The sequence below is a fragment of the Egretta garzetta genome, unplaced genomic scaffold (assembly GCF_000687185.1).
Source record: "Egretta garzetta isolate BGI_Z169 unplaced genomic scaffold, ASM68718v1 scaffold542, whole genome shotgun sequence".
In the NCBI taxonomy this organism is placed as follows: Eukaryota; Metazoa; Chordata; class Aves; order Pelecaniformes; family Ardeidae; genus Egretta; species Egretta garzetta.
Genome location: NW_009258766.1, coordinates 61,135 through 74,490, shown reverse-complemented (window position 1 = coordinate 74,490; position 13,356 = coordinate 61,135). Strand labels below are relative to the sequence as shown.

Genomic DNA, 13,356 nt, shown 5'->3' with positions numbered 1-13,356 from the left:
TCTGCCCTCTGGTGTCTACCTCTTAGGCTTTCTTCAACTGTATGTTTAGCTTGTATATCAAACTAGATGGTATCTGAAGTAAAGATAAGCAGGGTGGCTGAGAATGCAAGTTTTTAACATGCACTGCTGCCCCACATCTTATCAAGGTTGACTTGCTACTTGAAAAGTCAGTTGATTGAGAGTAAAGTATTAAAACAAAATGTTTCTTATAAGGAAGCTATGTACATGTTTATAGATAGAAGTACATTCAAAAATCCTTAGTCTACATCAGACTTCTGAGTATTAAGGTCCACCATGAAAAAGTATGCTTCTCAAAGGCTAGAGCAGTTAAAAGAGTTCCTTTTGGAGATTTTTTTTAAGTGCTATTTGCATACCTATCTTGATGTTCCTAGTGCCCAGTTCTTCATTTGCAAGGTATTTCTGTGATTTGGACATGACAAAGTAAGCAAAATAGTCTGTGGTCTCTACCACATGAATATGGAGAACTGACTTGAAGTCAAGGCTAGTTCAGCTCTGAACTGAGCCTGCAGATTAGAGAAAGCTGTATTAGAACATCTCTTTCCTGCTCTTTTGAAACTCTCCCTTTTCCCCCCCCACCTTTCTGGGCCCCATTCTTTCACTCAAATGAATAGGAGGAGAGAGACTTAAATATGAATATAAGCACCAGCAGGAGTATTAATACACTTGAAGCAAAATGCTTCAAAAAAAAAAAAAGCTGTGGTTGATGCTGCTTCAGTTTCTTATAGTGAGATTCACGATGTGTAAGACAAGGTAATAAGCATCTAAAGTCAATAAACTCCTGCAAAGTAACAAACTGAATCAGTCTCAAGTTAGAAGTAACTTTGTGCAACAGTTTTATACCATTTCACCCCACCCTAAACTCCCAACATATAATTCTAAGATACCAGATCAGGTCCAGTTATAAATTGAGCTTAGTACTTAGAGGAAAGGGCTCTCAATAAACCATCACTTGAACATGAAACAAGTCAACACATCTGAGCAATTACCACTGCATTTATTTTTTTTTTTGTATAAAATGCTTGTGCAGGGAAGTTAAAGCTGCTGCTACAAAAAATAAAAACAAACAGTTTAAAACATATACATATTTACATATATTACTTGTGAGACTGTAAAAATATAAGTTATTTACAAATACAAACACTTCAACAGCACAGATGCATTTTCCTTGATTGTTGGCACTGAGTAAGCAGTGGGAGAAAAAAAATACAACAGATTGAGATTACTTCCAAAAGTTGGTATTGTATAGAACTCATTTGCTCAAACTTTTGCTTGAGCAAGTTTTATCCATCATTTTGAGGAAAAACATGTTGCATATGATACTTTACAAGCAATTGGCTACACATAAACAGAGCAACCCTTCCCTTCCTCAAGTTTTACCAGCTTTTGGATGAATTTCTGCATAAGCTGTGTAAGATCAGTCACTCTACTTGAAAGTCAGTGAGTGAGTTTATTACGTATCCTGACACCTGCTTTTCTTTATAATCAGTGGGGACCAGCTGGATTGGTAAACATCACAAGAATAGAAGACAGACAGTGCAGCTTTTCTTTGATGTATTCTGGCAACTTATCATTTTCTCCATACCTAGAAAGGCAAATAAGCATGGAAAAATTTAGATGCTTGAAATAGAATTATTTCAGGACAGTATAGTCATTTCAAAACTTGCCTGTAAATAGGCAAACCACTAAGTCAAGTAGATTTTAAGTATATCTAGACACATAATTGGAGCTTGATGGCTTAAATCTAGGCCTGCCCTTCCCTATATGTATTTAACTGAAAAGAGTGTTTCAGATTAAGAAAACACCTAAGCTAAGATTTAATATTTACAACACAAGATGAGCAGCAGCTATGAAGTTAACCTTACACATAACAGCCTTGCAGTGGCAGTTAAAAGAACTATTTTTACAGCAATAATAGACTCACCTAGTTGTCTGGCCATCTGGAGATGTGTAAGTGATAGAAGAAACACCTGCTTGGGCTACCAGTTGAGATCCATCATTAAACTGGACCCATACTGCTCCACTAGTCAGCTAAAAAGAGAAGTTGCATTATGGTTTGAGGACATAAAATGTGAGATTACATACCTAAAATATTTCTAATAACTGAAGCTGAAAGTTTTTCAGAACTGCTGAAGTGACTTGGGTATCTTGGTCAGCCTTCCAAAGATGAAGATTGCATGTATGCTACTTTGGAGTAAGTACTCTCAAGAATCAGACTTCCTAAGATTTCAGATACTCGGCTTTAGTCCTTTTCAATGAGAGTGAAATAGAGAGGTACCATTAAGCTTAACCACTCCTGAAGAAATTTTCAATAGGACCAAACATAAAATAGAAGGCCTATTTGTGAGAGGTCACAGCTATATACATTTTAATGTTTTATATACAACACAAACAACTTCTGCTAGGACAGGAAGCTTACTTTATCTGGATTGCAGAGAATCCTTTTTTAAAATCTAAAGCTGGTCCCACAGAAAAGCAGAAAAAAAAATTCTCTGTGAGGAAACAGCTTTTCCTGTTGTATAGGCAGATTCATTTTTCTTGTACAGATCTGTTAAAAAAAACTTTGTCATGCTACCTTTACATTAGTGACCAGACACAAGTTTAACAGCTTCAGTTGTTTACTGGAGTCAAATTTAAATGACAAGACACTGAAATAGGCAATAACAACACTAAAATTGTGATAACTGAAACTATTATTTGGTTTCTTCTACTTACGTAGTTTGCCATGGTATTTATCTGGAAGGCTCTTTCGACATACAAATTTTCAGACTTAAACTGTAGCAGAGCACAACTTAATAAATTCCTCACAAATCAAGTTTGAAGTTAATGACTTAAAAATAAGTATCTCAAGTTTAACAGGAAAAATAAAAAAAACAGCCTTCCCTCCTTTATCAGTATTCATTTCTCACCTGGGAAGCCCAACCAACATTTTTTACAAAGACAGATTTTAAAAGCTGGGCTGAATTTGGACTGCATTCCGTTTGATGAACAGAGGAGCATGTTGTTTCAGCAGGGTTAGTCATAAATGTGGACTTTTCATATGACACCACCTGAAACCCAGAAACACAGCCTTAGTATCAATCCAACTGATTAGGTACAAACTGTAGTGGTCACTTACCACCTGTTTTAATCTTTCCATATGCACAGACAGATTTAGCCTATATGCTTCATTTAATATCATTACATTATGAAAACCCCACAGGATTTTGTACGAGTTTCTCAGTATTATGACTGTTTTTCTACCACTTCCCACAAAGGAATCACTTTGCTTAGGCAGACTTTTTCTACTTAAACCACTTGTTTCCTTATTTGACTGTCAGACAACCCTGTCCATCTTCAGGAAAAACGTTCAGCACATGTTAGATTATAAAATAGCCCTCATTCAGGTGACCACTTGCGCCAATATTTTACAAAAATATGGACATTGCTATTAATTGGAACCTAGAAAATGAAACATTAATGGAGGAGTTCTACAGCACATACAGAGTCTGTTATAGGTTCAGAGAGACAAAAGTGGCAATTTAAGAACAGAGGATCAAACACTGGAGGCCTTTAGGAACATGCTGCCACTACTGTCTAGGAGGAGCTTGTCTGCTTCTGTGGAAGTTGTACTACTCGGATACCTCCTCCCATAGTCACAGAGATGAGGTGGTGTGCTTAGCAGTGTTTAAGATTCAGGTTTCAGTGAAAAGATGCAAGTCAGAGGATGCCTCTGAAATAGGAGAGCTTGGTCAGGAAAGAGATCAGGACCCAAGTAAGTACAGGAACCCAAAAGAAACAACAAGCTGTACCTCAGGATATACAGCTCTAGTCCAAGGATAAAGAAACTGACTAAGAGTCAAGAATAACATGGAAAGGCAACCAGCTACTGTGTTATTTTGCTTAGAAACACATACTTCAGAAGAGAAAGCAAACAGAGAAGAGCCTTAGAAAGACCTAAGTGTTTGCAGTAAGCAAACTAAGAATGAGTTTGAATGCTGAGCCTTCAGCTTAGAACTCTGGTGATGGGTAACCTTAAGTCAGTGTAAAAATCAACGCTAGTACTGAAGCCCTACAGGATTTGTGTTGCCAGGTTCATTTCGGTTGAGCAAAAACTGGCAGGTTCTGCACTAAGGACATGTGCTACACAATCAAAGAACAGAGATGCAGGCCTACAGGAATTCAACAAATGTAAGATGATACAAACTCAGTGTGCCAAGGTCCCAGTAGAATTCAGTCAGCTGGGGAAGTTGTGTCAGGGCTGCGATGCAGTGATTGGAGCTCAGTGGGTATTTTAAACGAAATAGATAGAATAGAATAGAAACCCAAAGCCTTGTTGGCTATGCATATAAATATATTTACCCTTACATTTTTTTTTTAAATACCAACTAACACTCAATTATTTCCAAACAATAGCCTTGGGTACTAATATCCTTTGTGACTACTATTTGATATACAGGCCCAAGGGCATGTCAGAGCTCTCCAAGACAAGTTGAAGACTGTGCCGCATAACACGAGTAGCAATTTTCAAACTATGTTCCCTGGAGGCATTTGTGGTAAAGTTTTGGAGGGTTTTGTTTTTTCAGACGATCTTAAATCCAGATACCAAAAGTTAGTTGAAATCTAAGTTAACATTTCTAGTCAGTGGGCTCACAAATGGCTAATAAAAGCCTAAGTCTGTACAAATGTAATCCCATTAGTTCAAATAAACTAGCAATATTTGAATTCCTACTGTATGTTCTTGTGTACTTACAGAAGGAGTACAGTCTGGAGTCTGAATGGGAGTAGAACTGGCAGCCATACTTCTGTCCAGCACCATAACTTCTTTTGAACAGTTTGTATTGTCCAGCAGTGGAGGTGCTACAGCCTGGGGTGATTCAGCATTGCCAGGTTTCCTGGAAAAATAATGAGACAAACTGGGAAAAGGTCTGTCCCAGAGGGACTGAACTAGTAAGTGAGGAGACGTAGCTTTTCCTTCAGTTTAATGTGGACAATACAAAGCCCTTGATGGCACTGGTCTTCTACAGAATTGTTTTTACACATGCTAATTAGCCTGGTTTAGTGTAAATCCACAAGTGTATGTTGTCCTAATATCAAAGGAGGCTTCACGGGTCCAAAATAAGGACACGTTCATACATGCTGTCAAGTTAATATTTATCTTGCTAATGACTATGAGCCTGTGTTAAGCAACCCTGGCTTCTGCAAATGTTAACTGCATAACACTGCTTAGTGGGAATATTCGAATGCCCAAGTATTTTCAAGTGAAAGATACTACCTTCCAACAATTATTGGAAAAAATGGAACACTTTCACTCCTTTTTTCTTCTTCCAAAACAGCAGATTCCAGTGCAAGGCATATACGATGTCCCTGGAATTAGAAGGACCTTGTTAAAGTCTTTAATCGAGAACAGCGTAATTATTTCATACATGTTTAGTGTGGCAGGTGAGCTCACACAAGGAAATGTTCTTTTCAGTGGTACCAAGTGTTGATAATAGCTGCACTCATGTGCCATGGAAGAGATCCAAAAAGCTATACTGCAAGCAGAACTCCCTCGTAACTTCAGCACATCTGGAATAATGTTCTTAATAACCGCATCTCCTCCCCTTTTAGGGGGACTTGGAAAACCCCTGAATTCTATTCCAGAAAGTAACAGAACATAAGGAAGACTGAATAGGAAATCTGTACTGTATTTTTACTGTTTCCTAAGTTCATAGACAAAAAATTACTCTTGTGACTGCTAATTGGGTGACATGAAACAGATGAACAGCAGGCAGGCCAGTTAAACACCTGGCAGGTTTTTGTGTTTGTTGGCAGGAGGGAGAGGGCTTTTACAGGGTGGTTTTTGTTGGGTTTTTTTGTTTTGTTTTAAAACTTGCATAAAGCAGCTTTATCTGTTCTGTTTAATTCTTTCACCAGACAGGCAAACCTGTTTTACACACCAGTAAGAACTTCCTCTAACAGTCTTTGTTATGAGACATTGTTACCATTACCTTTACATTGATATTTGCTCTTCCAAAAAACACTTTATCATCCCTCCTTATTAGTGTAATGAGAACTATGAAAAGCAACATCGGAAGCACATTTGTGAAAGAGATACTGCATTTTCAGAAAGTTGCTTTGCACTGGAAAAGGTCTATATGAAAGAGTTTACCTCATTTGCATGATCCATATAAGCTTGTATTTCCTTCTTCAAACCCACTTCGCTTTCTCCTTTCAAAGTGAAGGATTTCCCTGATTTTTCAATCACACGAGTCATACCAGCTGTCTTGTGTATCTTTGCTCCTGGAAAAAAATGTAAAGGTTTCTAGTGGGAATTGCATAAAATACCAGCATCTAAAAAAAAAATACAGATTTCTGCCATTGCATTCTACTCTAAAGTCTATCTCACTGACTTAATCACTGTAAGAATAAAACCACTCCTGCAAGAGTTGTATGTCTGGCACAAATAAAAAGCCACTTAAATTGGGACTGTGATGTTAATAGAATGCCCTCTGTGGCCAAAGATCACTACTTAAATGGCCTGAATAATACTTTTATTACTTATTTTAAGAGCTACCTTTCTAAACACTAATCAGAGACAAAATTAACTTCTCTAACAGTATTGCCAAAATGATTAAGTAGGCTCTATTAGTATTTTAATACGGTTTTTAAAAGATGCTTGTTCTTTCAATAGCAGTTCCACACTGAATGACAGAGCTGTTAAGTTTTTTTTTTTTTTTTGTCATAAATTCTGTTGGGGTGTATCTATGCCTGTGGCAAATCAAAGTAGGTTAACAGTAGTGTACAGTGAGAAAACAATTGTCAATGCTATCTAGTTTATGAAGGGCAGAGTTGGAGAAAGCAGCCAATTGCTTTCCCCAGTGAGTGTTCTTGGTAATACCATTACCTCAGTTAACACTGGAAAGCTTGGAGTACAGACACACCTTTCACAAAGCAGGTTAACTATCAAATGTAGATGCAAAGAGCAGCTCATGAATAAAAACAAGGCCTAATTTAAATAACTTTTGCCACATGTACTCACTGAAGAAGATATCAGTAAGGAACTAATGAATAATAAACTGACCCGCGAGTGTTAGAACAAAGGCAGAGTGGGGAAAAAAAAGTTTCTAATATTTTCTTCAACCTTAAGTGTTCATTGTTTGGCATTATTTTAGTGCAGCTTTAATAACACGATAAAGTATTTGCATAATTGAAAAAATGAATACATACCATCATAAAAACAAATTTCAACATCTGCAGTGGGTGAATTTTCCATCAACATGCACTTGGCATATCTTGTGTAGAACGTAACTTTGGGGGTTTTTGTTCTTACCAACTGCACAAACTTGGCTGCATACTGGTATTTTTTCCAGTACTTTTCTGAAGAAGAAAATTTAAAAGCTTTTTGACGTAAGTCATTAAACACTGTGCATCAGGTTGGAGAAGTAATTTAAAATGTGTATTTGATAGCTGAAGGTTGAGACAAATATTTAAGTACTTTAACAGAAGTATGCTCAAAGAAACTGACTTTATTTCCACCAATTTTGGAAAAGAGTGCATTTTCAGTGGCTTCACTTGAATAGCTTCAATTAATATAGCTCAGAACCTAAACAACATAATAAAGTGCTGCGTATTCCATTTAACTAGTTATCACAGTCCAGCTGGCTTCCTGGCTTTAGGTAAAACCTGTCTTTCATCTCTAAGTAGTAGAGAAGTCTGCTTGTCTCTTAAGGACTTCCAGTTTGCTTTTATTTGTTCTTCAGCTGACTACATTACTCTGTCAATGCTTTCAAGTATACATTTTCCCCTCGACCCCAAATTATGAGTATTAGGAAGCAAAAAGTGAAGTCCCTCTGTTTTAAAATTGACTTGACAATATTTCTTCCATTCATATTTAAACAGTTTCCAATATGAACATGGAGAATATGAAAATTAATTTTAGTACATTATAAAGGGGTGACTCCTTATAAATTCCATACAAAATAACTTAAAACCTGTGTGTTTACACTTAGAAAGTTTCAAAATACAGTTTCCAGTTAAACTGTAGTTTGAATCTTAGTCCGAAAGCTTTATCTTCACAATTATCTGAAAAGTAATGGCTAAAAGCTAGTAAGTCTCCAACATAATTCACTAAAAATCACATTACTCTTCATAATTTTAAAGTGAATTTCAGGTTACCTGGCAAGTTGTCAAAATTATACATGCAGATATCTTCAGGAGGAGCAGGTGGTCTGTCATCAAGAAGGAAACCTCTTCCTTCATTTGGATGATAAACTGCAATCTACAAAAAGGGGAAAAAATGTGTTGGCAGTTGCAACTTACTACAGCACTCTGTACTTTTAACAGGTATGGAAATAAGTCACAGTTTAATTACCATGATGTACCATGAATGCTCTACTCTGCTAAGTAATTGAAAAAACTGCTGCTGTTTTAGTAACAATACTTCAACTGTTCCAGAAATCAAGTCCAATTTTGGTCTGAAATAATTGCTTTCTACCTGTATTTGTATGGCTGTACTATGGGGGGGAAGAAGGAGTTTTCAGCTGTACATATGTAAACATTCTATTTCCAAAAAAATAATCACTTCAGTCAAAATAAACCTTTGAAAGAACAGAATACTCTTAAGCCCTTTATACAACAGTGACAAAACTGAAAACACACTCACCACATTTCCATCACAAGATATTCTGAGAACTTCTTTCACAAGTTCTTGTGAATGGTGTTCTTTCAGAAACTCCATACACACTTCCCCAGTATCGAGAATGCTCACCTATAATATATTAAATACGCAAGTTAAAAAGACCCTTACTTTCTGGCAAAATAAGATAGCACTTCTTTCCACAAATATTTTTTAAACAGGGGGTTTCTTCTTCAAATGCACTGCAAACTTATAAATGCTTCTTACAGTTACTTTTATGCTATTAAAACAGAGCACTTCTTCAATGTGACTGATGGTTATAAGCTTGGTCAGTGAGGGTGTGGCTTCTTAAGTGACAAATCAAGCGAAGAGAGGTCAGCTCTATTACATTCTTTTTTTAAAAACCTAGTTGGGGGGCGGAGGGAAACATGACAGGATGAGCAAGACTAAGAAATGGAACAAAAGGTAAAAGGATACCAGGAACAAACCAACCAGAAAATGTATGTGATCAGTAAAGATTAATGGGATTTGTTTTGCTTTCCCACCCACAAGACAGTGAAAGCAGCGCTACAGGGAAAAAAATTCAAGTTTTTACTTGAGAGCAAAACTATTTTCATTTCTCATCCAGTTATTTAGCTAATCTGTAAAAGTGCGATGTTAAAATCTTAATGTTGAAAGCTTCAGCACAATTTGTACACCTAACCAGCACAGAGTTTTAGAACCCTAGGAAGTATATATACATTTAATATTTGTTATGTCTATCTACAGTTTCTTTGCTTGTAAGCTAAAAGCAATGCCATATGACTATTTGCAGGAAGTGACCACAAGGTTACAGTATTCCATATACAAAACCCAAGATGCATCTTACTAATAGAACTTTAAATTAAGTTATTATAGATTTAAGTTTTATAAAAACAAAGGCTTCTAGTTTACCAGGTAATTTTTAAGAGATAGTCACACTATACTTAATACTGAAGTTGTTTCCTTTTTCAAGAACCAATACATACCACTGCATTTTTGGTTTTTTGCCTTATCGGTTTTAGCCTGAGAGCATTGAGAGGCGATACAATACTTCTCAGTGTAGGTTTCTGGTGTCCTGGTGGTTCTTTGCCCCACATTTGGTTTTGTTCTGAAGATGACCAAAGGCCACATGTAGAAGAAGATGGTTGAATTTTCTCAGATTTGCAGAGAACTCCAGCGATGTATTTCTTTGGGTTTCTCTGGTTTAGAGAATGCGGATAGTCGACAGATGCATCATGATTCCTTATATCTTTTAAGGTGTTCCATGCATTTCTTGATGCATCTTGCTGCACATCCAGATGATACTGAAAACCTCCATGTGCATTACTGTTGCCAGTTAGGTCTGCAGGTGGCCTCAGTGGAACTGAAAGCATCGTAGAGGTACATTGTAGATTCAGAAAGTCACAGTACAAAGAAAAAAATGCTATCACGTTTTTAAAAACTTTTCAAAGTATCATCTTAGAAGGCTTATTTAGGTGGAGAATGGGATTTCTTTAATCTCAGTCCAAATCATTAGGCTATGACTTCAGTACCAAACAATACCAATGCTAACAAAATGCCAGTGCTACTTAAAATATAGTTACTAGTTTTCAGTTATGATGGCCTTCAGTCTTAACCTATATCAAATAATTTTGCAAAATCATTTATAAGATTTCAATAGATACTTAAACAAGAATTATTTTAATTTGTTGAAACATGGTTTACTTGCCATTCAGGTAATCACTAGTACCAATTTTCATTTAAGTTTCAGCTTAACTAACTACTGTTTTAGCATCAACCAGAGGTTTCAGTACTCAAGATGTTAAATGCACACTCCAAACATCTTGTTTTACTTCCAGTCACTTCTTTAAAGACAAAACCCTATTTTTATATTTAAACTTCCTCTAACTGCTTCTCTAGTTTGATATTTAAGCCCTTGATCAACTTTTGCCTCACTCAAACACTCCTCCTGCCATGTTGCAGAACAGTTGAGAAGGGACCAAAAATTACATAGGATTATTCAGACCATATGTCATACGATTCCAGTTCCCTGTAGACAAGAAGGGAAGGAGTCCAGTAATATCAAAACAAGAAAGGCCAGAATGGATTTGTGATTTCGTTTTATGATTAAATTACATCATTTGTAAATGATGTAATATGATGCATGACAAAGACTACCTCCTTCCCTTCTGCATCTTTTGTGCTTTCCTCCACCCCTCCTTCTGCAGCCTCATTATCTCTCTCATTCACTGAGGTCCCATTTCCTCATAAGGTATATTTGCACAACTAAATTAACAGGGCTTTTGAATCACCTGCCAATCTTTTGTCATGTGTGTATACTTGCATGTTTCAGGTCACAACTGAATAATTATGGCAGGTTCTAGAATTGTGTTTTCCTCTCTTTGCCTATTTTTTTTTTCCACTAAAATACTAAAAGAGAATCACCTCATTTTAGGAACCTAAGTATTCAGATTCAATGTGCAATTTCTTTACTTTTATGAAGGCAGTTACATACAGTTCATTATACTAACACAACAGCTCAAGAGGAACACTAACTACAAAACCTTCTGAAATTAATTCCTGCCTCAGGAAACTAAAATGTTACAGCTTAGTCCAAAAGAGGACAAAACAATGCTTTCGATGGGGTATTTCTGGCTTAGGAGTGATTCTACAGATTAGTGATGCTGGAAATCATTTTGCCTCTTCCTATATCCGTGTCACCTTTTTTGCAGTGACAAGTCAGTTTAGGGTCTCCCATGCTTTTCATGCAGAAAAAAACCAAAGTCTGTCTGCAACAGCCTCTGTTCACATCCAGTCACTGTTATTTAGGATGCCAGCATTATACTCCGTATCACAGTTAGTTGGCCATACAGATATCCCTTCTGTCACAAATTTAAAGAAATACAATACAGAAAAAACAGTTAACAAGTCACTACTCCAACCTAACTGCAAAAATACACAACTGATTAGTAACACACCATTCGTTTGCATGCTTCCAAGCCACTGCTGCATTGTTTCAGCCTGAGACTTCTGCTCTAACAAACCAACCTGGGGCTTCATTGGGCAGAGATGATTTGAGCTGCAAAACAGAAGTTACACATGCAATCAAGATTACATCAAAGACACTTGCACAAAAGTTATAATGTTACAGAAACCACACTTTTAGAACATTTAAGAAATGCAGGTGGCATTTTGCAGCTCTAGACAGCATAGAACATGCTGGTCTTTTCATGGGGAATGCTCATTGGGTATAGCATAAAAAATACTGTTTCCAAATGGAATTATAAGTTATTACAATTTTTTAGCACAAATTTAAGCCTGTTAGCACTCACTAGTAGACTCTTGGAACTGACATATATGAACAAAACCAGCCATTGATAATGCTCCCAGCCGTGGCTGTTCTTACACGTAGTTCTTAATTCACAGTACAGGAAACAATCTCAGAGGAGACACAGGGATGATGCCCACGACATCAGGAATGATGCCCAGTGGATCTCATTCAGCATAACAAATATGCAGCTGAAATATGTAGGCAATCTGATCACCTAAGAAAATTTCATTTTATATCTAAAATAGTAAATCCCAAAGATTATGAAGATTTTTTTTACCAGCTTTTCAGACAATAACATATGTGTAGTCACAGGTGAACTCAAACTATAATCCACATGTTGAAGAATAAAGCATACACACAAAACCAGTTACTGCAGAATCACTGACTTGTTGTAAATTCAGCTCCTGTGAGGTTTTCTGCCTCTGTAGCCTGTACCTGTCTGTGCTTCCTTTTGCGATGATCACTACTTGAGCATTGGCAAGGACTCAGTTATCATAACACCCCCCTCCCCCAGAATATAAGCATCTAATTCAGGTGTTAGAACCTTGCATTTGAGACTGCTGTGCAGGCCAACTATAGATGTAAAAGGCTCTCTGACAATCAACCATTTAAGAAAAAAATCAGTAATTGTTCAGTCAATCCCCACACTCATATTATGTCACATTTACATATAGCATATCTTTATGAAGTCATGGGGAATACAAATAAGCATTATGTTATCACTTAAAAATAATTTTTTTTGATTCATCAAGCATTTCTCAAACTAGAAAGAATGCACATGCCCATTGAACTTGCTGAACAGAGGCTTACATCAAACACTTCTGAATAGTCAAGAAAAAGTCTTACTCCATTTACTATGGGGCAAGGCACTCATCACTCTTAAAGTGGAGAGAAATGCAAGAACCAAGATAACGCCATTATCCTTAGTTAAAATAGGAAAGCGTTCTTTGATATTCCGCTGACAGAAAAAACAAAGCAAACTTCTGAGTATAGACAGATTAAGTTTGTCACAAAGGAGGGCTCTTGTTGAATAGCAGTGCACAGAAGGCAAAGATGAGGCCTCCAACAACACAGGAGACATCCCAGCATCACTTGTACATTTGACACCAGAGCTGGTTTGTATCAGCTGGTGAAGCCCATCAATGCATGGAAAAAAGCCAGGATTTTCACCCAGAAACTACAATTAAGGATAGAATTAAGTTTCAGATAGTAAAGTAACACTCAAAAATAACTCTCTGGTACTCCAGTTTTATAATCCATCACACAATCTTGTACTTAATTTGGGTTTGTTTTTTTTTTTTCCTTTATCTTGTCTAGGCATAAGGCATAATTACAGATGAACAGAAGAAAAAAAAAAAGCCAGAGCAGCAAGTAAAACCTTCGGCAGTCACACTCGGAGTGCCTTCCGACC

At 36.7% G+C, this 13,356-nt stretch overlaps 1 protein-coding gene across 1 annotated transcript in view; it reads right to left on the bottom strand.

Moving 5' to 3' along the window:
* Positions 1-644: 644 nt before the first annotated feature.
* The window catches only part of PLK4 (polo like kinase 4), a 28,553-nt gene continuing 15,841 nt past the window's right edge, over positions 645-13,356 (bottom strand). Inside the window, exons 6-16 of the mRNA XM_009649337.2 lie at positions 11,593-11,693; positions 9,622-9,998; positions 8,642-8,746; positions 8,155-8,257; positions 7,207-7,356; positions 6,149-6,279; positions 5,273-5,364; positions 4,751-4,892; positions 2,928-3,068; positions 1,943-2,049; positions 645-1,603 (exon numbers count right to left, since the gene is read on the bottom strand). Coding sequence (XP_009647632.1) covers positions 1,504-1,603; positions 1,943-2,049; positions 2,928-3,068; positions 4,751-4,892; positions 5,273-5,364; positions 6,149-6,279; positions 7,207-7,356; positions 8,155-8,257; positions 8,642-8,746; positions 9,622-9,998; positions 11,593-11,693 — 1,549 coding nt within the window. The 3' untranslated portion in view covers positions 645-1,503. The remainder of the gene's footprint in view (positions 1,604-1,942; positions 2,050-2,927; positions 3,069-4,750; positions 4,893-5,272; positions 5,365-6,148; positions 6,280-7,206; positions 7,357-8,154; positions 8,258-8,641; positions 8,747-9,621; positions 9,999-11,592; positions 11,694-13,356) is intronic.